A 23,302-nucleotide genomic window follows, 5' to 3' on the forward strand; every position below is an offset into this window, starting at 1 on the left:
CCAAGTGATATTTCTTTTTAAACCTTTCTCATTGGGTCTCTTGTTTTTGACCTAGAAGTGTTTGCTAAAACGATTCTGTATACCCAATGAGATTCTGTTAAATAATATTTAGTAAAATTACTAAGATATATTACAGTTTGATAAGAACACTAGAATACAATAAAAAGAAGGGAATTGGTCGGGCGCTATGGCTCCTGACTGTTAATCCCAGCGCTTTGGGATGCTGAAGCAGGTGGATCACTTGAGGTCAGGAGTTCAAGACCAGCCTGGCCAACATGGTGAAACCCTGTCTCTACTAAAAAAAAAAACAAAGATTAGCTGGACGTGGTGGCGGGTGCCTGTAATCCCAGCTACTTCAGAGGCTGAGGTGAGAGAATCGCTTGAACCCAAATTGCGCCGTTGCACTCCAGCCTGGGCAATAAGAGTAAAATGCTGTCTCAAAAATTTAAAAAAAAAAAAAGAAGAAGGGAATTAAGTATACTAATTTTTGTTTCAGTGATGATGATGTAGAAGAACCACATCCAATGGATGGGAATGATAGTGATTATGATCCCAAAAAAGAAGCCAAAAAAGAGGTAATGATGATCATTAGAAGTGCTTGTGAGTGTTCAACAAATCTGCTGAAAAAGAAGAGTAACACTTCATATTAAGAAAAACTTTTTAATGTAGTGTTTTATGTGATAGTAAACTTCAGTGTTAATTAGCAATACAGTCGTACGTAGAACCCCAGTTAGCCAAGTTGTTGAGTAATTTTGGGTTATCTCATCTACTCCAAAGTATAAAAACCCTGCCATGACTCCAGTCTTTAATCCACAAAAAGAAATAAAAATCACCCTTAGATGATATAACATAAGTATTTTGGTTAAGCTCTTTGGTTTTGTCACCCAGTTTTTATTGGAAACATTTATGTGTTTCATATTCTAGCAAATCAGAAGTAGTAGGAGGTGTATTGAGAACAGTGAAAAGTTGAAAGCTGCCTCAAAGGAAGAGATGAAGAATTTCATCCAGAAAAGCACTTATATTTCAGTATGTTGATAATAATGATAACTTAAAATACTTAAGGAAAGGCTAAATTGATGTGCATGCTTTTTTAAATAGGCAAGGAATTTCATAATTTTTTTTTAAAGTCGAAATATTGATGGGTAAAAGTTTGTAACATATAGACCTACCTGTGGAGTAGTGAAAGTAACATTGAAACTGGAAACAGATCTGAGTTTGTTTAAACAGTATTTACTAGATATGTGACCTCATCCAATTTAATGACTCATTCTTCTGAAGAAACTCAGTGCTATGGGCCATTCATCACTTTAAACTCTTTCATCAATGATATTTTAAAAATCCTATCCTACTTTGTGTTTTACTAATTTTCTTTCTACTGCACAATATTCTAAAATTCCTTGATTCCTTCATTTTCTCCCCCAAGTCTGCCTTACCTTTGTTTCCCAGAGCCATCATCCCAATGATCAACTGTTTGAATCACTTTCTTTCCAATTTCTGCATTTCTTTAACTCCTCACTTCCCTCATCCTTCTGCTGTACCATCCCTAACCCTGTAAACCCAGGATGCTGGATTAGTCGCTATTCATGGTCTAAAAGACACAGCAGGAGAAAATGATACACTTATGTAAATTGTTGCTACTATGAAGAAGTTTCCAGTCTCACTATAGTCCTTAAGTGTCTCAGTTTTTAATCTTGAAGTCTCAGGTTTTTTTCTTGGTAAAATGAAAATAATAGGATTGTTTTGAAAATCAAAGAGGAAATATGTATAAAAGCACTTTTTATAGTGCCCAGGACATAGAAATCTTGGATACGATTTGCTGTTGTTTTATCTGGGCAGCTGTTTTGAACATTTTTCCCTTCCTACACATTGCCTAATACCCCTCCACCCCTAAAAACACTTGGCAGATAACTTCATCTGTGTCCCAGAAAAAGTATCAGGCAGAAGCTCCCTGAAATTCCAGCCCTTCCTCTAACCTCTGTGCTACCATACTGGCCTTTCCAAGTGGTGTATTTATATTCAGAACATATACCAGTTACTGTATTTTGCCCACTAAGCTGCAAACTCTTCTTTTTTTTTTGAGATGGAGTCTTGCTCCGTCACCAGGCTGGAGTGCAGTGGTGCAATCTTGACTCACTGCAACCTCCGCCTCCTGGGTTCAAGCAGTTCTTCTGCCTCAGCCTCCCGAGTAGCTGGGACCACAGACCGGTGCCACCATGCCTGGCTAATTTTTTTGTATTTTTAGTAGAGATGGGGTTTCACCATGTTGGCCAGGATAATCTCGGTATTTGACCTCGTGATTGGCCCGCCTCGGCCTCCCAGAGTGCTGGGATTACAGGCGTGAGCCACCGCGCCCGGCCAGCTGCAAACTCTTTGAAGTCAGGGACTGAGTTACTCATTTGTATCCCCTGGCACTTTGCACAGTAACTGGTATATGGCAAATATTCAGTAAATGTTTGTTGAATTAATAGTCTTGTGCCTTAATATCCCTCTCTCATACTAAGAAAGATTTTTTTTCTTGTCCTGTACGGTTTCTCTGCTTGTGTGATCCTATCTATCCTTTCGTATCTACTGTGAGACTTTCTCCACCAGTTATCCTTTGTCTTTCCCATATTTTCAGCCTTTCAGTGCAGCCAAAAAGTATGTTCAAGTCTTGGCATTTAAAAGCATATCTCTTAACCTCTCTAGAAAAAAATCCTCCTCCTCAGCACTACTTCACTTTCGAGTTTGCTTCAGTCGGGCTGCTTCTGTCCCACCACTTCACTGAAACTGCTGCTGACGGGTTACCAGTGATTTCCTAAATGCCACATCCCGTGATCAGTTGTATTCTACTCGTGCTTGCTGTATCAGATTATTGACCCCTCCCTTCCTGAAAAGCTGTCTTTGACTTCTGTAACGCCATTCTGATTCCCGTCTACCTTTGTAACCATCGTGTCTCAATTTCAGTGACATCTCTTTCTTACTCTGTTCCTATTATCATTATTGTTTTTAATTCTGTCTTTCAAAAAACTGTGAGATTTGATCTCTCTGTTCTTCTCTGTGTGATTACCTTCTTAGGTTCTCCTCTCTTCTCTGAATTATCGTAACAGTTTTTTCTCTGATTATCTCTCTTTCCAGATTCTCCACACCACCCTTTGCCAAAGCAATCTTTTGTAAAGTTGCAGATTCACTGCTTGCAATCCTTTGTGGTGTTGTCTATAAGATAAACACAAGCTCTCTAGGCATTCCTTACCTTTCTCCATTTATTTCAGATTACTAACAGTGTTTTTAGATGTGTCTTTTAGTTCCCTGGCTTTTGTCCTGTGATTACGCTGGTCTCTTTCTGAGGAATGCCTTTCTTCCCAAATCTGCTTAGGAAATTCCTCACAACTCTACAAGTTGTAGCTTCTCTATGAAATCTTGTGCCTTATCTTGAATTGGCAACCTCCTTATTTCTCCTTAAATCTTTTGCAGTATTAACTGTACTGAGTAGTACTTGTTTGCTCACAGTTTCCTCTCCCTGCCTTTCTGTCCCTGCGTGGTGAGCTTCTTTAAGAGCAAGAATATATTTTACCTATTTCTCCACTCCCTGGGGCTGATAACATAGTAAGCATTTAGTAAAATTGTAATGAATGAGAATACATGCTATACACTCTTAATTACGGTATAAACCTGAAAACTTAGGAATTTGCTACCTAGAAAGTATGTATATAGAATATATAGTTTTGCTGAATTATGCAAGATGATACATACTCATTTGGTCTTTTGTTGGCTTCTGATATTATCTTAACCAGAAAATAGTATGAGGGGAGTACAAGTTAAGTTTTTTTATTTATTTATTTTTATTTATTTTTTATTTTTTTTTATTGCATTTTAGGTTTTGGGGTACATGTGAAGAACATGCAAGATTGTTGCATAGGTGCATACGTGGCAGTGTGATTTGCTGCCTTCCTCCCCTTCACCTGTGTCTGGCATTTCTCCCCATGCTATCTCTCCCCAACTCCCCACCCACCGCTGTCCCCCACAACAGACCCCAGTGTATAGTGCTCCCCTCCCTGTGTCCATGTGTTCTCATTGTTCAACACCCGCTTTTGAGTGAGAACATGTGGTGTTTGATTTTGTGTTCTTGTGTCAGTTTGCTGAGAATGATGTTTTCCAGGTTCATCCATGTCCCTACAAAGGACGCAAACTCATCATTTTTGATGGCTGCATAATATTCCATGGTGTATGTGTGCCACATTTTCCCTGTCCAGTCTATCATCGATGGGCATTTGGGTTGGTTCCCGGTCTTTGCTATTGTAAACTGTGCTGCAGTGAACATTCGTGTGCATGTGTCCTTATAGTAGAACGATTTATAATCCTTTGGATACATACCCAGTAATGGGATTGCTGGGTCAAATGGAATTTCTATTTCTAGGTCCTTGAGAAATCGCCACACTGTCTTCCACAATGGTTGAACTACTTTACACTCCCACCAACAGTGTAAAATTGTTCCTATTTCTCCACATCCTCTCCAGCATCTGTTGTCTGCAGATTTTTTAATGATCGCCATTCTAACTGGTGTGAGGTAGTATCTCAATGTAGTTTTGATTTGCATTTCTCTAATGACCAGTGATGAGCATTTTTTCATGTGTTTGTTGGCCTCATGTATGTCTTCTTTTGTAAAGTATCTGTTCATATCCTTCGCCCACTTTTGATTGGGCTTGTTTGTTTTTTTCTTATAAATCTGTTTTAATTCGTTGTAAATTCTGTATATCAGCCCTCTGTCAGATGGGTAAGCTGCAACAATTTTTTCCCATTCTGTTGGTTGCCGATTCACTCTAATGACTGTTTCTTTTACCGTGCAGAAGCTGTGGAGTTTGATTAGGTCCCATTTGTCTATTTTGGCTTTTGTTGCCAATGCTTTTGGTGTTTTGGTCATGAAGTCCTTGCCTATGCCTATGTCCTGAATGGTTTTGCCTAGGTTTTCTTCTAGTGTTTTTATGGTGTTAGGTCTTATGTTTAAGTCTTTAATCCATCTGGAGTCAATTTTAGTGTAAGGTGTCAGGAAAGGTCCAGTTTCTGCTTTCTGCATATGGCTAGCCAGTTTTCCCAACACCATTTATTAAACAGGGAATCCTTTCCCCATTGCTTGTTTTTATCAGGTTTGTCAAAGATCGGATGGTTGTAGATATGTTGTGTTGCCTCCGAGGCCTCTGTTCTGTTCCATTGGTCTATATCTCTGTTTTGGTACCAGTACCATGCTGTTTTGATTACTGTAGCCTTGTAGTATAGTTTGATGTCCGGTAGTGTGATGCCTCCCGCTTTGTTCTTTTTGGTTAGAATTGACTTGGCTATGCGGGCTCTCTTTTGGTTCCATAAGAAGTTTAAGGTGGCTTTTTCCAGTTCTGTGAAGAAGGTCATTGGTAGCTTGATGGGGATAGCATTGAATCTGTAAATTACTTTGGGCAGTATGGCCATTTTCACGATATTGATTCTTCCTAACCATGAGCATGGAATGTTTCTCCATCTGTTTGTGTCCTCTCTTATTTCGTTGAGTAGTGGTTTGTAGTTCTCCTTGAAGGGGTCCTTTACATTCCTTGTTAGTTGTATTCCTAGGTATTTTATTCTCTTTGTAGCAATTGTGAATGGCAGTTCGTTCTTGATTTGGCTCTCTTTAAGTCTGTTATTGGTGTATAGGAATGCTTGTGATTTTTGCACATTGATTTTGTATCCTGAGACTTTGCTGAAGTTGCTTATCAGTTTCAGGAGATTTTGGGCTGAGATGATGGGGTCTTCTAGATATACAATCATGTCGTCTGCAAATAGAGACAATTTGACTTCCTCCTTTCCTAATTGAATACCCTTTATTTCTTTTTCTTGCCTGATTGCTCTGGCTAGAACTTCCAGTACCATATTGAATAGGAGTGGTGAGAGAGGGCATCCTTGTCTAGTGCCGGATTTCAAAGGGAATGCTTCCAGTTTTTGCCCATTCAGTATGATATTGGCTGTTGGTTTGTCGTAAATAGCTTTTATTATTTTGAGATACGTTCCATCGATACCTAGTTTATTGAGGGTTTTTAGCATATTGAGGGCTGTTGAATTTTGTCAAAGGCCTTCTTTGCATCAATTGAGATAATCATGTGGTTTTTGTCTTTGGTTCTGTTTATGTGGTGAATTACATTTATAGACTTGCGTATGTTGAACCAGCCTTGCATCCCCGGGATGAATCCTACTTGATCATGGTAGATAAGCTTTTTGATGTGCTGTTGTAATCGGCTTGCCAGTATTTTATTGAAGATTTTTGCATCTATGTTCATCATGGATATTGGCCTGTAGTTTTCTTTTCTTGTTGAGTCTCTGCCAGGTTTTGGTATCAGGATGATGTTGGTCTCATAAAATGATTTGGGAAGGATTCCCTCTTTTTGGATTATTTGGAATAGTTTCAGAAGGAATGGTACCAGTTCCTCTTTGTATGTCTGGCAGAATTCGGCTGTGAACCCATCTGGACCTGGCCTTTTTTTGGGTGGTAGGCTCTTAATTGCTGCCTCGTCTTCAGACCTTGTTGTTGGTCTGTTCAGGGTTTCGACTTCTTCCTGGTTTAGGCTTGGGAGGAGGCAAGTGTCCAGGAATTTATCCATTTCTTCCAGGTTTCCTGATTTATGTGCATAGAGTTATTTGTAATAATCTCTGATGATGGATTGAATTTCTGTGGAATCTGTGGTAATATCCCCTTTATCATTTCTTATTGCATCTATTTGGTTATTCTCTCTTTTCTTTTTTATTAATCTGGCTAGTGGTCTGTCTATTTTGTTGATCTTTTCAAAAAACCAGCTCCTGGTTTTATTGATTTTTTGAAGGGTTTTTCGTGTCTCTGTCTCCTTCAGTTCTGCTCTGATCTTACTTATTTCTTGTCTTCTGCTAGCTTTTGAGTGTTTTTGATCTTGCTCCTCTAGCTCTTTCAATTTTGATGAAAGGGTGTCAATTTTAGATCTCTCCTTGCTTCTCATGTGGGCACTTATTGCTATATATTTTCCTCTAGACAGTGCTTTAAATGTGTCCCAGAGATTCTGGTATGTAGTGTCTTCGTTCTCGTTGGTTTCGAAGAACATCTTTATTTCTGCCTTCATTTCATTGTTTATCCAGTCAACATTCAAGAGAAAATTGTTCAGTTTCCATGAAGCTGTGTGGTTCTGGGTTGGTTTCTGAATTCTGAGTTCTAACTTGATTGCACTGTGGTCTGAGAGACTGTTTGTTATGGTTTCCGTTCTTTTGCATTTGCTGAGGAGTGATTTACTTCCAATTATGTGGTCAATTTTAGAGTAGGTGTGATGTGGTGCTGAGAAGAATATATATTCTGTGGATTTGGGCTGGAGAGTTCTGTAAATGTCTATTAGGTTTGCTTGTTCCAGGTCTGAGTTCAAGTCCTGGATATCCTTGTTAATTTTCTGTCTCGTTGATCTGTCTAATATTGACAGTGGAGTGTTAAAGTCTCCCACTATTGTGTGGGAGTCTAAGTCTCTTTGTAAGTCATTAAGAACTTGCTTTATGTATCTGGGTGCTCCTGTATTAGGTGCATATATATTTAGGATCGTTATCTCTTCTTGTTGCATTGATCCTTTTACCATTATGTAATGTCCTTCCTTGTCTCTTTTGATCTTTGTTGCTTTAAAGTCTATTTTATCAGAGATGAGAATTGCAACTCCTGCTTTTTTTTGCTCTCCATTTGCTTGGTAAATCTTCCTCCATCCCTTTATTTTGAGCCTTTGTGTATCCTTGCATGCGAGATGGGTTTCCTGGATACAGCACACTGATGGGTTTTGGCTTTTTATCCAATTTGCCAGTCTGTGTCTTTTGATTGGGGCATTTAGCCCGTTTACATTTAGGGTTAATATTGTTATGTGTGAATTTGATCCTGCCATTTTGATGCTAGCCGGCTGTTTTGCCCATTGGTTGATGCAGATTCTTCATTGTGTTGATGCTCTTTACCATTTGGTATGTTTTTGGAGTGGCTGGTACTGGTTGTTCTTTTCTATGTTTAGTGCCTCCTTCAGGAGCTCTTGTAAAGCAGGCCTGATGGTGATGAAATCTGTGAGTACTTACTTGTTCACAAAGGATTTTATTTTTCCTTCACTTATGAAGCTTAGTTTGGCTGGATATGAAATTCTGGGTTGAAAGTTCTTTTCTTTAAGGATGTTGAATATCGGCCCCCACTCTCTTCTGGCTTGTAGTCTTTCTGCTGAGAGATCTGCTGTGAGTCTGATGGGTTTCCCTTTGTGGGTAACCCAACCTTTCTCTCTGGCTGCCCTTAGCATTTTCTCCTTCATTTCAACCCTGGTGAATCTGACGATTATGTGCCTTGGGGTTGCTCTTCTTGAGGAATATCTTTGTGGTGTTCTCTGTATTTCCTGGACTTGAGTATTGGCCTGCCTTGCTAGGTTGGGGAAGTTCTCCTGGATAATATCCTGAAGAGTATTTTCCAGCTTGGATGCATTCTCTTTGTCACATTCAGGTACACCTATCAAACATATATTAGGTCTTTTCACATAGTCCTATATTTCTTGTTGACTTTGTTCATTCCTTTTTATGCTATTTTCTCTAATCTTGCCTTCTCATTTTATTTCATTGGGTTGATCTTCGACCTCTGATATCCTTTCTTCTGCTTGGTCAATTCGGCTGTTGAAACTTGTGCATGCTTCGTGAAGTTCTCGTGTTGTGTTTTTCAGCTCCATCAATTCACTTATATTTCCTCTCTAAGTTGTCTATTCTCATTAGCATTTCGTCAAATCTTTTTTCAGGGTTCTTAGTTTCTTTGCATTGGGTTAGAACATGTTCTTTTAGCTCACGGAAGTTTCTTATTACCCACTTTCTGAAGGCTGGTTCTGTCATTTCATCACGCTGATTCTCCATCCAGTCTTGTTCCCTTGCTGGTGGGGAGTTGTGATCCCTTGGAGGAGGAGAGGTGTTCTGGTTTCGGGTGTTTTCATCCTTTTTGCGCTGGTTTCTTCCCATCTTTGTGGATTTATCCACCTGTCGACTTTGTAGTTGTTGACTTTCTGATTGGGTCTCTGAGTGGACGTTCTGTTTGTTGTTGATGAAGTTATTTCTGTTTCTTAGTTTTCCTTTTAACTGTCTGGCCTCTCTGCTGTAGGACTGCTGAGGTCCACTCCAGGCCCTGCTTGCCTGGGGATCACTTGCAGCAGCTGCCAAACAGTAAAGGTTGCTACCAGTTTCTTCTTCTGCTTTGTCCCAGAAGGATACCTGCCAAATGTCAGTCTCAGCTCTCCTTTATGAGGTGACTCCTTGGATATATGGGGGTCAGGGAGCTGCTTGAGGAAACTGTCTGTCCTTTATAGTAGCTCAAGTGCTGAGCTGTGAGCCCCGTTGTTCATTCAGAGCTGCTGGGCAGGTAAGTTTAAGTCTGCAGCAGCAGAACTCATAAACCCCTTTTTTTTCCCAGGTGTTCTGTCTCAGGGAATTAGGGCTTTATGAGTTTCCGCTGTGCTGCTGCCTTTTTTTTTTCTTCAGGGCTGCCCTGCCCACAAGGAGGCAACCTAGTCACTCTCAGCCTGCAGAGGCTTCACTGAGCTGCTGTGGGCTCCGCCCAGCTGCCGTGTGAACTTCCCTGCAGTCCTCCAAGTTAAGTTTTAAGAGAATACTGAAGAGGTGTGGTCCAGGACTAGCACTGTATATCAGCAGCTTCATTTATTTTTCTGCTCATTTCCAAAAATGGGGATACCAGGCAGGGAAAGACATTACATTATTGCTTTTAATACACATCTTTGTAGCTGCTTCTGCCTGTTGTTAACATATTACATAGAAAGTTTCGATTTTAACTTTTAAAAGTTGTATACTGTAGAGTATGTACAGTTTAAAGAAAAATAATAAATACCAGTGTGTCTACCACTGAGCTGAAGAAACAGAAGTCCTGTGTGTATTTCCTCAATTGCATATTCTTTTTTTTTTTTTTTTTTAAGAGGGAGTCTTGCTCTGTCTCTCAGGCTGGGAGTACAGTGGCGTGATCTCAGGTCACTGCAAGCTCTCCATCCTGGGTTCAAGCAATTCTCCTGCCTCAGCCTCCTGAGTAGCTGGGACTACAGGCATGTGCTACCATGCCTGGCTAATTTTTGTATTTTTAGTAGAAACAGGGTTTCGCTATGTTGGCTAGGCTGCTCTAGAACTCCTGACCTCAGGTGATTCTCCCAACTCAGCCTCCCAAAGTGCTGGGATTACAGGCATGAGCCGCCATGCCTGGCCTCAATTGCATAGTCTTCTCTCCAGAGGGAACCACTATACTGAAATTGATTATTCACTTATTTCTTTATAGTTTTATCACATACATATTTCTGAATGATTATCATTTGGTTTTATTTATTTATTTAAATGGAATATGTTATGTATAATTCAGAACCTGCCTTTTGTTATTTTTGTGATTCGTTTTTATTTCTATATTATAGTGTTCCATTGTATACATATACTACAACTTATTCTCTAATTAATAGAAATTTCCGGTTTTTTTTGTATTATGCACAATGCTGATATGAACATGTTCTGGATACATATGTCTAAGAGTTTCTTTGGTATAATAGTTCTTAGCTAGGTTTAGCACTGACCCCTTAAGTGATATTTAGAAATTATGGAGATACTTTCATTGTTAGTGATTGGGGAGCATTTCAGTTGTCAAGTGGGCAGGAGAAAGGGATGACAGCTAGAATGAAATGCATTACACAGATTGTTTCACCAAAATGCCAACAGTGATTTATTGAGTAACAATGTCCTGGGATTATTTGGAATGGAGTCACTCTATTTTAGGGAATAGCCACGTTAAGCTTTCCTAGGTCATAGCACGTTGTTTTCTGTAGCTGATATGCCTCCAGTAGGCTATGAGAATACCCATTGGTATACTCCCTTGCCAATACTTGAGCAGACTCTTAAAATGTTCCAAATCTGGCACCATGAGATGGCATTTCATTGTGTCCTCAGTTTCATTCATCAGGTAACTAATGAGGCTGAATGTTTTTCCATCTGTTTATTAGCTGTTGTTGTATCTTTTTAGAAGTGTTATTTTTCCACTGGATATTTGTCTTTTTCTTAAAGACTGAATATGAGGGCTTTTTCTTACCTTTGTCTATTCTGGCACAAGTCCTTTGGTTAACAGCAAAGATCTTTTAACTGTTTGTGATTTGTCTTTTTACTCTCCACAGGGAAGTAAACAGCTATTTCATCAAAAACATATAAATTTTAAATTTACATTCCAGTATTCTTTTACATTTTCTTTTGAAAGTTTTAAAGTTTCTCTTCTTACACTGAAGTCCTTGCTGTAGCAGTAAATAAGTTCATGTTGTAAGGTAGAGATCGATTATTTTATTTAAAATTTGGGTCTTGTTTTGTCGCCCAGGCTGGTGTGCCAGTGGCACAGTCTTAGCTCCCTGCTGCTGCAAATTCCTGAGCTCAAGCCATCCTCTTGCCACTTGATTAGGTGGGACTGTAGACATGCGCCACGACACCCGGCTAATTCTTAAAAAAATTTTTTTTTGTAGAGATTGGGTCTTGCTCTGTTGTCCAGGCTGGTCTTGAGCTCATAGGCTCAAGTGATCCTCTTGCCTTGGCCTCCCAAAGTGCTAGAATTACAGGAGTGAGCCACCATGCCTGGCTCTTTATTTTTTAATACGAAATTGAATATCTTTTTCAGCTGGTCTGCAATACCAGCTTCATTCTATCTGAGGCTTATGCACATGCCTGACTCTCTATTCTGCTTCTGTTAGTTAAATATTTCTTGCTAATCCTACATTTTCTCAGTTACTTTTAATAAGCCGCTCAAGTCTTGATGGTTGCTAGCATAAATTCTACTATTTGGTGGTTCTTCTTAAGCAGTGAATACCTTGGTTATTCTTGGACCTTTGCTCTTCATAACTCATTTGTTTTATTTTTGATTTCCTATATAGCAATTTATATTACCTGAAAGTAATAGCTATTTTGTTTCTTTCCATTTCTTATGTCTTATTTCTTCTCTTACGAAACTGCATAGTGTCACCAATATAATTTGAATAGAAGTTATGATGGCACCCAGCGTTTTGGGAGGCTGAGGCGGGTGGATCACCTGAGGTCAGGAGTTGACGACCAGCCCGGCCCACATTGTGAAACCCCGTCTCTACTAAAAATAAAAAAGTTAGCCGGGAGTGGTGGCATGTGCCTATAGTCCCAGCTTTTTGGGAGGCTGAAGCAGGAAAATCATTTGAACCCGGGAGGTGGAGGTTGCAGTGAGCTGAGGTCATGTCACTGCACTCCAGCCTGGGCGACAGAGCCAGACTTAGTCTCAAAAAAAAAAAGTTATGATAGCAAACATTTTTTTTTCTGACTGTAAAGAGAATGATTTTTGTTTCAACATCAGATAGGATGTTATTAAAGGTTTTTGACTCATTCACATTGCTGGTAGTTGATGCTAGCTGTAGGTTGGCGCAATTCCATTTTGCCTCTCCAGTTTGGTGGTCTCTGAGTAATCTAACTTCTTGCCCTAATGACTGATTTCCTCCAAAGTAATCAATCCCAGAAGCACTAAGTGGAAAGTACCCGGCTGTTTCTGGCCCAGCCTTGAAAGTTACTCACAGTGACTTCTGTGTTGCATTCGGTGGTTATAATTGAGTCACTTAAGTTGGTTCCGAATCAAAGGGAATGAATATAGGCCCCTACTTCCCCATGACAGGAATGTTGAGGAATTTGTTGACATGTTTTAAACCTCTAAGCCCAGAGTATGGAATTTTCATAAATTTTTCTATGTGTCCTTATGGATATTATCTTGGTAACAAGGTTTTATATGTGTCCATTAATTTAGGTTTGTCAGTTCTGTGGTTGAAATCCATTTCTTAACTACTTTCCTACTTGATAGCTTGGTTTTTGTTGTTTGCTTATGTGATAAACTATTCTGATCAGTCAGTTATTGAGAAGTAATTTTTTATATTTTGAAGGTATTGTTATTAGGTACATACAAATTATTTTATTTTGCTGCTGAATTAAGCCTTTTATCAATATGTAGGGTCACAAGAGGTGTGACCCTTTTGTCTCTTGTAATGGCTTCTACCTTCAGGATTATTTTGTCTGTTGTATAATAACCCTGTACCATTTTTTTCTGTTAAATATTTGCCTAGTTTATCTTTATTATTTTACTTTCAACATTTCTGTGTCCTCATATTTTAAATATGTGTCTTACAAGGAGCATATAGGTGGGCATTTATATTAATATTTTGTATGAAGAGTTTAGCCCATTTATATTGATCATGTTTAGCTGATGTATTTGTATTTTTGTTCTTTCTCATTTTTACCTTCTATTCAACTTGATTTTTCTAGTCCTCTTTCCCTTCCTTTATGTCCTGTTTTTGGGAATTAAGAATCCATCTCTTAGTCCATTTTTCCCCCTCTCTGTCTCTACTTGTTTCGGATATTTCTATGTTACTGTCCTTATTATATATGCTGAAAATTTTGTTTTGGATTTTAAATTAAAATCTAATATTGTTGTCTTTATTGACTTTCTGATTAATAGAAGGCCCTGAGAATGCTTTGACTCGTCCACTACTATCCTGATTTTTGTTTGTTTGTTTGTTTTGCGATGGGGTCTCACTCTGTTGCCAGGCTGGAGTGCAGTGGCGCAATCTCAGCTCACTGCAACCTCCGTCTCCCGAGTTCAAGTGGTTCGCCTGCCTCAGCCTCCCGAATAGCTGGGACTACAGGCACGCGCTACCACACCCAGCTAACTTGTATTTTTAGTAGAGATGGGGCTTCACCATGTTGGTGAGCATGGTCTTGATCTCTTGACTTCATGATCCGCCTGCCTCAACTTCCCAAAGTGCTGGGATTACAGGCGTGAGCCACTACACCCGGCGCCATCCTGATTTATATACTAGTTTTGTCCACAGTTTGTTACATCTTGGTTTTTTAAATCTCACAAATCAAACATATGGTTCGTTTTGTTTAGATTTACCCACATCTTGAACTTTTATTTTGCCCACCATTCTTTCTTGAATCCAAGTGCTTTCTTTTAAAATAATTTTTTTTTTCCTACAGTATATCCTTTAGAAGTTCATTTAGTGAAGATCTGTTGGTCATAAGCTGAGTTTTTGAGACCGGGGTTCAAAGTGCATTGTTCTAGAGAGGATTTGCATTTGCTTCTGGTAGTTGTCTCTAGGTGCTACCGATCTAAGACACTTTATACTAAATTCTTGATTTAGAGTTTTTCAGGCAAACAGATCATACAAATTTAGGCCCCAAACCTGCCTGAATGGAGGACTGTGATTGGGGCACGCTTGGGACACTTTTTCTGGTTTCTTTCTACCCAGCCAAGAGTGAAATGGGCACGACTCCCATTAATTATCCCTTCCCTCTGCAGAGCAGGGATGTTTGTTTTCCTACTTCACATGATGAAGGAGTTCCCCTTTTAGCATTCCGGCTTGTCTCCTGTGCCCTGCACCTGTTGTCCATTGAAGCCTGGCTTTAGGCAAATGCCAACTACTGCATACTTGCTTCTCCCTCTGGATTCTTGCTTTCTCATCATTTCTGGCCTTGGAAGAATTTCCTCACTTCCCTACCAGCTCAGAAATGAATTTTAAAAGACATTTAAAAAAATGCTTGATCCAGCAATTTTAGTAGTGCTCTACTGGGAGGAGTTTCTCTGAACATTGGATCTGCCATGTGTTGCTTGGCGTTGGCTTTGAGCAATGAAGTGAATTATGCTTCATAATAAATTTTTAGCAGGTGCAGTGGCTCACACCCATAATCTCAGCACTTGGGTGGTTGAGGCTGGTGGATCACCTGAGGTCAGGAGTTTGAGACCAGCCTGCCTAACATGGCAAAACCCCGTCTTTACTAAAAATACAAAAATTAGCTGGGTGTGGTGGCGGGTGCCTATAATTCCAGCTACTCGGGAGACTGAGGCAGGAGCATCACTTGAACCCAGGAGGCGGAGGTTGTAGTGAGCCGAGATCGTGCCACTGCATTGCAGCCTGGGCGACAGAGCAAGACTCTACCTCAAAAAAAAAAAAAAACGGCCAGGCACAGTGGCTTACTCCTATAATCCCAGCACTTTGGGAGGCCAAGGTGGGCAGATCACGAGGTCAGGAGTTCAAGACCAGCCTGGCCAACATAGTGAAACCCTGTCTCTTCTAAAAATACAATAAATTAGCCGGGTGTGGTGGCGTACGCTTGTAATCCCAGCTACTCAGGAGGCTGAGGCAGGACAATCACTTGACCCTGGGATGCGGATGTTGCACTGAGCCGAGATTGTGCCATTGCAGTCCAGCCCAGGCAACAGTGCGAGACTCCATTTCGAAAACAAAAAAAAAGAAAAAAAATTTTTTTAATGAATTTTTCTAAGAGTTCTTTTTCTAATAAATCGGAGTATTAGGCTGGGCACGGTGGTTTATGCCTGTAATCCTAGCACTTTGGGAGCCCAAGGTAGGCAGATCACTTGAATTTAGGAGTTCAAGACCAGCCTGGGCAACATGGTGAGACCTCATCTCTACAAAAAACAAACAAAAAAATTAGCTAGGCTTAGTGGCATACACTTGTAGTCCCAACTACTCAGGAGGCTGAGGTAGGGGGATCACTTGAGCCCAGGAGGTCCAGGCTTCAGTGAGCCGTGCTCATGCCACTGCATTCAGCCTGACAGAAAGAGACTCTGTCTCAGAAAAAAAGAGAAAGAAGTTGGATTATTAAATATATTCAGTGAAATCTTCAGCTTAAAAGATGTGGTTTCTAATAGATTTTTCTTTCAGAATAACATTGTATTTTTATATCATACTTTAAGAACAAGTTATAATGAAATAATACTTAAAACTTCATGGTCATCATTTTTAGAACTTTCTAAATGTCTTCTGAGGCACAAATTTACTTTTATTTTCATTGTAGATTTGGAAGTTAGAAATATTTTCTGGGTTAAGATAATTGTGTCCTTTTCAACCTTTAGAGGCATACTTTTCTTTCAGCAACTATAAAGTAAAAATGAAATGTTATCTCTTCAACCAGCTGTCTAATCTGCTATGTATCATAATTTCTAAATTGCCCTCTTTTTTCTAATTTTTATTTTAAGAGGAACTCGCATTTAATAAGTTGAGGCTTTTTTTTTTTTTTTTGCCCTTGTTGCTGAGGGAAAATACATCACATCTTGAAGTGCACAGGGAAGTTTAGAGTCTAACTTATTTTTTCACTTATTCCTAGTCCTCTGGGCCTAAAAATCAAACATTTGATTGAGTGGATTAAGCAAGGATATATTATGTTGTATGCGTTTCCCCCTCAGTTGGTGAGTGCCATGTGTATGTGTGTTTGGACTTGTCCATAAAATAGAATTGATTATAAGTGGTTTTTTATGTGTACTTATTGCAGAAGATACTTCTAATATTAATAGACTGTTTTCACTTTATACATTTGTGAAAACCGAGTGACCTGTTATTCTGCTTTTATTCTCTTAGGGTAATACTGAACAACCTGTCCAAACTAGCAAGATTGGACTTGGAAGAAGAGAGTATCAGAGTTTACAACATCGCCATCACTCTCAGCGTTCTAAGTGCCGTCCACCTAAGGGCATGTATTTAACCCAGGAAGATGTGGTAGCGGTTTCCTGTAGTCCCAATGCAGCCAACACCATTCTGAGGCAACTGGACATGGAGCTGATCTCTCTAAAACGTCAGGTATTTTATAAAAATAGTATTTTTAATGATTCTGTGTATTTTACCTATCCGCTTTGAACTAGATTGAGCTCAGTTGTTTGCAGATTTTTCTCAGCCTTCCATTTATGCAAGTTTCTTTTTTTTTTTTTGAGATAGTCTCGCTCCATCGCCAGGCGCCAGGCTGGAGTGCAGTGGTGGGATCTCTGCTCACTGCAACCTCTGCCTCCTGGGTTCAAACAATTCTCCTGCCTCAGCCTCCCAAGTAGCTGGGACTACAGGCGTGTGCCACCACGCCCAGCTAATTTTTGTATTTTTAGTAGAGACAGAGTTTCACCATGTTGACCAAGATGGTCTCAATCTCTTGACCTCGTGATCCGCTTGCCTCGGCCTCCCAAAGTGCTGGGATTACAGGCGTGAGCCACCCCGCCCGGCCGCAAGTTTCGTTTTTTAAAGTTTATCTTGTGTCCAACTTAGAAGATACCTCTGCCTGTTTTAGATTTGAATCCCAGCATTACTGCCTGTTAGCTCTGTGATCTTGGGCGGATTATAGAACCTCCATAAGCTTCAATGTTCTGTCTATAAAATTGGGAATCATAACCGTTCTTGTAGGTTATTGGGAATGATTTATGGTACATGTAGATTGTTGGGTAGTGCTTGGCACATTTTGAATGCTCAGTGAATAATGGTGGTTGTCTTCATCATCATCATCAGCAGTAGTAGTAATAATACTGGTAGTATTGTACAGGCACCATCATCATAACCAGACGGTAGTTAAGAATCAGCGTCTAGAGTCAGTGAACGTGTTAAGTTCTAACCGTGGCTACACCATCTCCTTCCTGTGTAACCTTAGAGGAGCTCTTTAACTTCTCTCAGCCACAGTTTTCTCATCTGGAAATGTGGATAATAGTATAGTGGTTGAAAGGAATTAAACCAGATAATATATAAGTGCTTAAAACAGTGTCCGGCACATGTTAAGTACTCAGTTAATCGTTGCTATTAGATCTCTGGCCTTTCTTAGTTGTCTTTTCCTGTTCTTTGTTTTATTTTTTTCTTATCCCTTTAATCCACGTATTCTAAGTCTATACTTTCCTGATCTGTATCAACCAACCCTACGTTCTATGCCAGTGACTTCTGAGTCTTACTTCTCCAGCTGTGACTTTTCTCAAGCTCCTTAGCTATAGTTCCAGCTGCTTACTAGGTTTTTCCCTAAAATATTTTTTCTCTGTTTCCTGTCGGTTGAAACATCAGAATCCTCTTTTATCCATCCCGTTATTGTCCCTTTCCCAACACATGTAAACTAAAGTGATAACCAAGTTATGTGAGTTTTATTTCTGAAATTGCCTTTAAATCAATTCCCTCATTTTTATTTTATTATTACTATCAATTTAAGCTCTTACTCTTGCTTGCCTGATAGTAGCTATCTTGTTGATTCTTTTTTTTTTAATTTATTTTAATTTTTTGTAGAGAAAAGTTCTTGCTGTTACCCAGGCTGGTCTCGAACTCCTGGGCTCAAGCAGTCTTCCTGCCTGGGCCTCAAAGTGCTGGGATTACAGGCATGAGCCACCACACCTTGCCTCTTGTTGATTCTTTCTGTGACTTCTCTTCAGCTGGAGGTTACACATTATTGCCAATATTATCTTTCTAAAGTACTGGTCTGATCACTGTCACTCATCTTAGAGCTCTTTGTTAGTTTGCCGTTAGCGGATTACAGTAGAGGTAGACAGAGATTTGTAAGAAAATCATGTTAAGAAATTTGAAATCCGTTCAGAGTTAGGAAACTACTGAAGGACTTTAAGGAAAGGTGGACCATGGTCGTATTTACAGTTTTTAGCTTTGTCTTTTTACATTTTCTTGTGTTTTTTTTTTGTAGTTGCTTTAGGGATTACTACATTTATGCTGAGTTTATCACTGTATCCTTAGTTAATATTACAGTCGTCTTCCCTTAATCTGTGGTTTCACTTTCCATGGATTCAGTTACCTGTAGTGCAGATACTTGGAGAGACTATGTTCACCTAGCTTTTATGACAGTTATAATTGTTCTGTTTTTAGTTAGCTATTGTTACTCTCTTATGGTGCCTAATTTATAAATTAAACTTTATCATAGGTGTGTATACATAGGAAAAAACAGCATAGGTTGAGCATCCCTCATCTGAAATCCGAAATGCTCCAAAATTTGAAACTTTTGAACACGATGCTCAAAGGAAATGGTCATTGGAGCATTTTGGATTTTGGGTTTTCAGATAAGGGATGTGCAACTGGTATGTATTATGCAAATATTCCAAAATTCCCTGAAATTTGAAACACTTCTGGTCCCAAGCATTTTGGATAAGGGAATACTCAGCCTGTATATGTTATGATTTGGTACTATCCATAGTTTCAGGCATCTACTGGGAGTTTTAGACTGTGTCCCCTGCAGATATGGGAGGACTACTGTATACTGCTCCTTACAGAATGTAAGAACCTTGCAGCAGTATAGTGTGGGATCCAGATTCTCTATCTTAAACATGTTCAGATTTTTCTGTTCCTTGTTTTTTTTTTTTTTTTTTTTTTTTTTTGAGACGGAGTTTCGCTCTCGTTACCCAGGCTGGAGTGCAATGGCGCGATCTCGGCTCACCGCAACCTCCGCCTCCCAGGTTCAGGCAATTCTCCTGCCTCAGCCTCCTGAGTAGCTGGGATTACAGGCACGCGCCACCATGCCCAGCTAATTTTTTGTATTAGTAGAGACGGGGTTTCACCATGTTGACCAGGATGGTCTCGATCTCTTGACCTCGTGATCCACCCGCCTCGGCCTCCCAAAGTGCTGGGATTACAGGCTTGAGCCACCGCGCCCGGCCCTCTGTTCCTTGTTATTCACCCAAACTGCTTTTCTGTTAACTCTTTTCCTTCCTTAATAAACGTAGACCCCATTTTCTTCCTCTGCTTTCTTACCACCACTTATTCTTCCACCCTTTCTAATCTAGTTTCTGACCCGTGTGGTATGCCAGTTCTACGGAAACACCTATCTGAAGATCATTTATGGGCTGACGTGGTGGCTCATGCCTGTAATCCTAACGCTTTGGGAGGCCAAGACAGGAACGTCACTTGAGGCCAGGAGTTTTGACAGCAGCCTGAGCAACATAGCGAGACTTCATCTCTATTAAAAAAAAAATTAAAAATAGCCAAGCGTGGTTGTGTGTGTCTGTAGTGTAGCCCTCGCTATTCAAGAGAGGCTGAGGCGGGACAATTGCGTGAGCCTAGGAGTTAAGGCTTACAGTAGAATAAAAAGATCATTTATGAGCAAGTGGCCGCATCTAATGCTGCTTTCTTGGTTTTTAGCTCCTATGACTACTCAGTAATGTTTGACACTGTCAACCATTTCTTTTCGGAATTTTTTTAACTTGACTTTGTGACTCTCTTGAGTATGTATGTGTATAGTACTTATGAAATAGTACATATTTAGAAGGCAGCTGTGCTTACCTCTGTACCAGCAACGTGTCTCATATTTGGTCAAATGCTTAGCCTTTAGTCAGACTATGAATGCGAGATGCCCATCTTCCAAACCGCAGCACTGTTCTTTAGAAAACTTCTAAAACATTTGCCTGTAATACTTTAAATGCACTAAAAATACAAAGGAATAGAATGTACTCAGTCACCTATATTCATACTTCATTCTCTGAACTACTGTTACTATACTTAGGGACTGTTTTTATTGATTTTTTTTTTTTAGAAGGAACTTTAAGCTTTAACTTCCTACCTTGGGGCCAGTGCAGTGGCTCACGCCTATAATCCTAGCACTTTGGGAAGCTGAGGCAGGCGGTTCATGAGGTCAAGAGATCGAGATCATCCTGGCCAACATGGTGAAGCCCCGTCTCTACTAAAAATACAAAAATTAGCTGGGCATGGTAGTACGTGCCTATAGTCCCAGCTACTTGGGAGGCTGAGGCAGGAGAATCGCTTGAACCCAGGAGGTGGAGATTACAGTGAGCCGAGATTGCACCCTGCACTCCAGCCTGGCGAGAGCAAGAATCTGTCTCAAAAAAAAAAAAAGTCCTATCTTGGTTATTTATTTGATGTGTGACATTTGATGTGTGACACAATAAAGTGTCATGGGTTCAAAAATCCTGTTAACCACTGCAACTTTTATGTCACAAACATCTCGTATACCGTGTCCAAACTAAATTCTTCCACACTCACCCTACTTATCTATTCCAGTTTTTGTATTCTCCGTCTCAGTGAATAGTGCCACATACTCTCGGTTACTGAGACCAGTGACCACTTATCCTCAATTCCCCCTAATTCTCCACAATCAAGTGTTTACATTCTGTTTCCAAGTTTTCTTTTTTTTGAGACAGAGTTTCGCTCTTGTTGCCCAGGTTGGAGTGCAATGATGAGATCTTGGCTCACTGCAACCTCTACCTCCTGGGTTCAAATAATTCTTCTGCCTCAGCCTCCTGAGTAGCTGGGATTACAGGCATGCACCACCATGCCTGGCTCATTTTGTATTTTCAGTAGAGGCTGGGTTTCTCCATGTTGGTCAGGCTGTTCTCAAACTTCTGACCTCAGGTGATCCGCCCGCCTTGGCCTCCCAAAGTGCTGGGATTACAGGTATGAGCCACCGTGCCGGGCCTCTAATTTATTTGTTTAACCTCTGTATACCACTGCCATCCTTCCTTCATTCCTGCAATTTTAATGAAAGTTTTCTTAATTAATATTTCTCACCTGGGTTGCTAAATTAATTTCCATTCTCTTTACCCTATTCTGTTCTTCACATTACTACTGGAAGTATCTTTCTAAAAGGCAGCTATGGTCATGTGTTCCCTTGCTTAAAAATCCTTTAGGTTTCCTCCAGTCTTTTTTTTTTTTTCAGTCTTTCTAAGGTTCAATTCAGGTATATCCTTCAATCTTTAGGCAAAATTAAAATTCCTCAGTCTGGCCCCAGCCTAACTTCTTGCCTTTGCCTTAGGGCTTTTCTGTCTTCCTACACGTTATTCTGCCTGGAATGTATATCCTCTTCTCAACCGTGTCTGCCAGTTAAATGCTTTAAAACTTAGTTTAGCGTCTTCTCCTCTGGAACACTTTCCCTGATCTTCCCCACCACCTGTTTATCAACATACATGCAAGCACACTTACTTTCTCATTCTCTGTCTTTATCTCTCCATGCCTATGTTAGGTGGTTTAGTATTTATCATACTTTTATATTTACTAATCTCCCCACTAGTCTATGAAATCCTTGAGAATTGAGACTACTTTTTATCTCTATATGTCTATCTGACATGGCCAAGTGACTACCCTGGAACTGTCCTAGATTTTAGACATTTTAGCTTTGGTTTTAAGATCTCTGGTGAAAAAAAGTTCTTAAATTATAAGTATTTCGTTGTCCATACTAGGGGGGAAAAACAGAGGAAAAAAGTAAACAAAAAATCCTAACCCTTTACAGCCTAAATGGAGACTAATAATATTGCTAGTAGAGTAGAAGTTAAAAACTTGGTGTGGTTTAAATTCAGGTTGTATCTCCTCGCCTTAGGAAAGTTTTTTGACTTCTCTGTGCCTTATATTCCTCATCTGTGAAATGTTTATCAGTAGAGTCTGTTCTGCTTTAACTTTTTTTGAAAATGTGGATTTGTTCTAATGTAATTAATATACTTGGGAGCAATGTGAGCATAACACGAATTTTTTGTTTGTTTGTATATGATTTTTGTCAGCAAAAAACATGCACCCAGCTGAAGTGAGCATGCACACATCTCAAACAGGTAGCAGCTACCTCAATTCACTGTGTGTTATGAACCAAACACATCTGGTGTTAAAATTTCAAGTAACCCTCCTACCACTTCCACAATAATTCACAAACTGCAACCGTTCTGACTCCCACTTCACAGGCAAACTTCAGGTCTTTTTTTCCAAGGTAAAGAACTGTCTTCGTTGTAGCATTTATGAACTTAGAAAAAATCACTTAGAATGTGTAAACCTGTGTTGCCATTTTTGTTAGGTTCCTGTCTCATGTGGTCATTGAAGTTTTTTAATGTTGTATCCCAATCTCCTTTTCCCTACAAGCCCTGTGGTTTTTATTATGGATTTTGCATAGCACACTGCTGCTTTTTCTTTTCTTTCTTTTTTTTGAGACAGGGTCTTGGTTTGTCACCTAGGCTAGAGTATAATGACACAGTCACAGCTCACCATGACCTAGAACTACTGGGCTCACGCAGTTTTCCCACCTCAGCCACCCATACCCAGCTAATTTTTTTTTTTTGTGTGTGTGTGTGGAGACAGGGTCTCACTATATTGCCAGGGTGGTCTCAGTCTCCTGGCCTCCCAAAACACTAGGATTGTAGGTGTGAGCTATTGTACCTGGCTAGTTCAGTGACTCTTAATGTATGTGTCATGTTATATAGCAGAACTGATTATAGTTACCTCACAGAGTGGTTTTGAGAATTAAGTGATTTATTACATATGAAGGACTGAGAATGATGTTTTATACGTAATAAATACCTAATAAATGTTAGCTACCATCATCATCATTATTATTGGAAAAATTGTTATTTAGTCAAAACATGGTAATGAGAAGTATTGATGGAATTTAATCTGTATGTTTGCCAGTTGTCTCTGGTTGTAAAAGTTGTTGCTAAAAGATATTCAAGACCATGATATTCAAAGATATTGAGTCTTTTAGTCTGTTAGATGTTTAATTAGTCGATACGTGTATAAGTTGAATTAGT

The 23,302-nt window shown here is 39.7% G+C and overlaps 1 protein-coding gene across 9 annotated transcripts in view; it reads left to right on the plus strand.

The window, feature by feature from the left end:
• The window catches only part of RCOR3 (REST corepressor 3), a 65,194-nt gene that overhangs the window by 20,086 nt on the left and 21,806 nt on the right, over nucleotides 1-23,302 (plus strand). For 5 of the 9 annotated variants that reach the window (XR_002479631.2, XM_021677214.2, XM_021677219.2 and 2 more), the window contains 2 exons: nucleotides 497-575; nucleotides 16,413-16,631. Coding sequence is in view for 8 of the 9 variants with exons in the window: in XM_021677214.2 (XP_021532889.2) it covers nucleotides 497-575; nucleotides 16,413-16,631 (298 nt within the window). In the remaining variant the exon portion in view is untranslated. Of the gene's footprint in view, nucleotides 1-496; nucleotides 576-924; nucleotides 1,027-16,412; nucleotides 16,632-23,302 lie in introns of all 9 variants that reach the window. The other 4 variants (XM_021677215.2, XM_021677217.2, XM_021677213.2 and 1 more) reach the window with 1 other exon arrangement.

The sequence above is a fragment of the Aotus nancymaae genome, unplaced genomic scaffold (assembly GCF_030222135.1).
Source record: "Aotus nancymaae isolate 86718 unplaced genomic scaffold, 86718_ANA_hifiasm-v0.15.2.pri h1tg000039l, whole genome shotgun sequence".
Lineage (NCBI taxonomy): Eukaryota > Metazoa > Chordata > Mammalia > Primates > Aotidae > Aotus > Aotus nancymaae.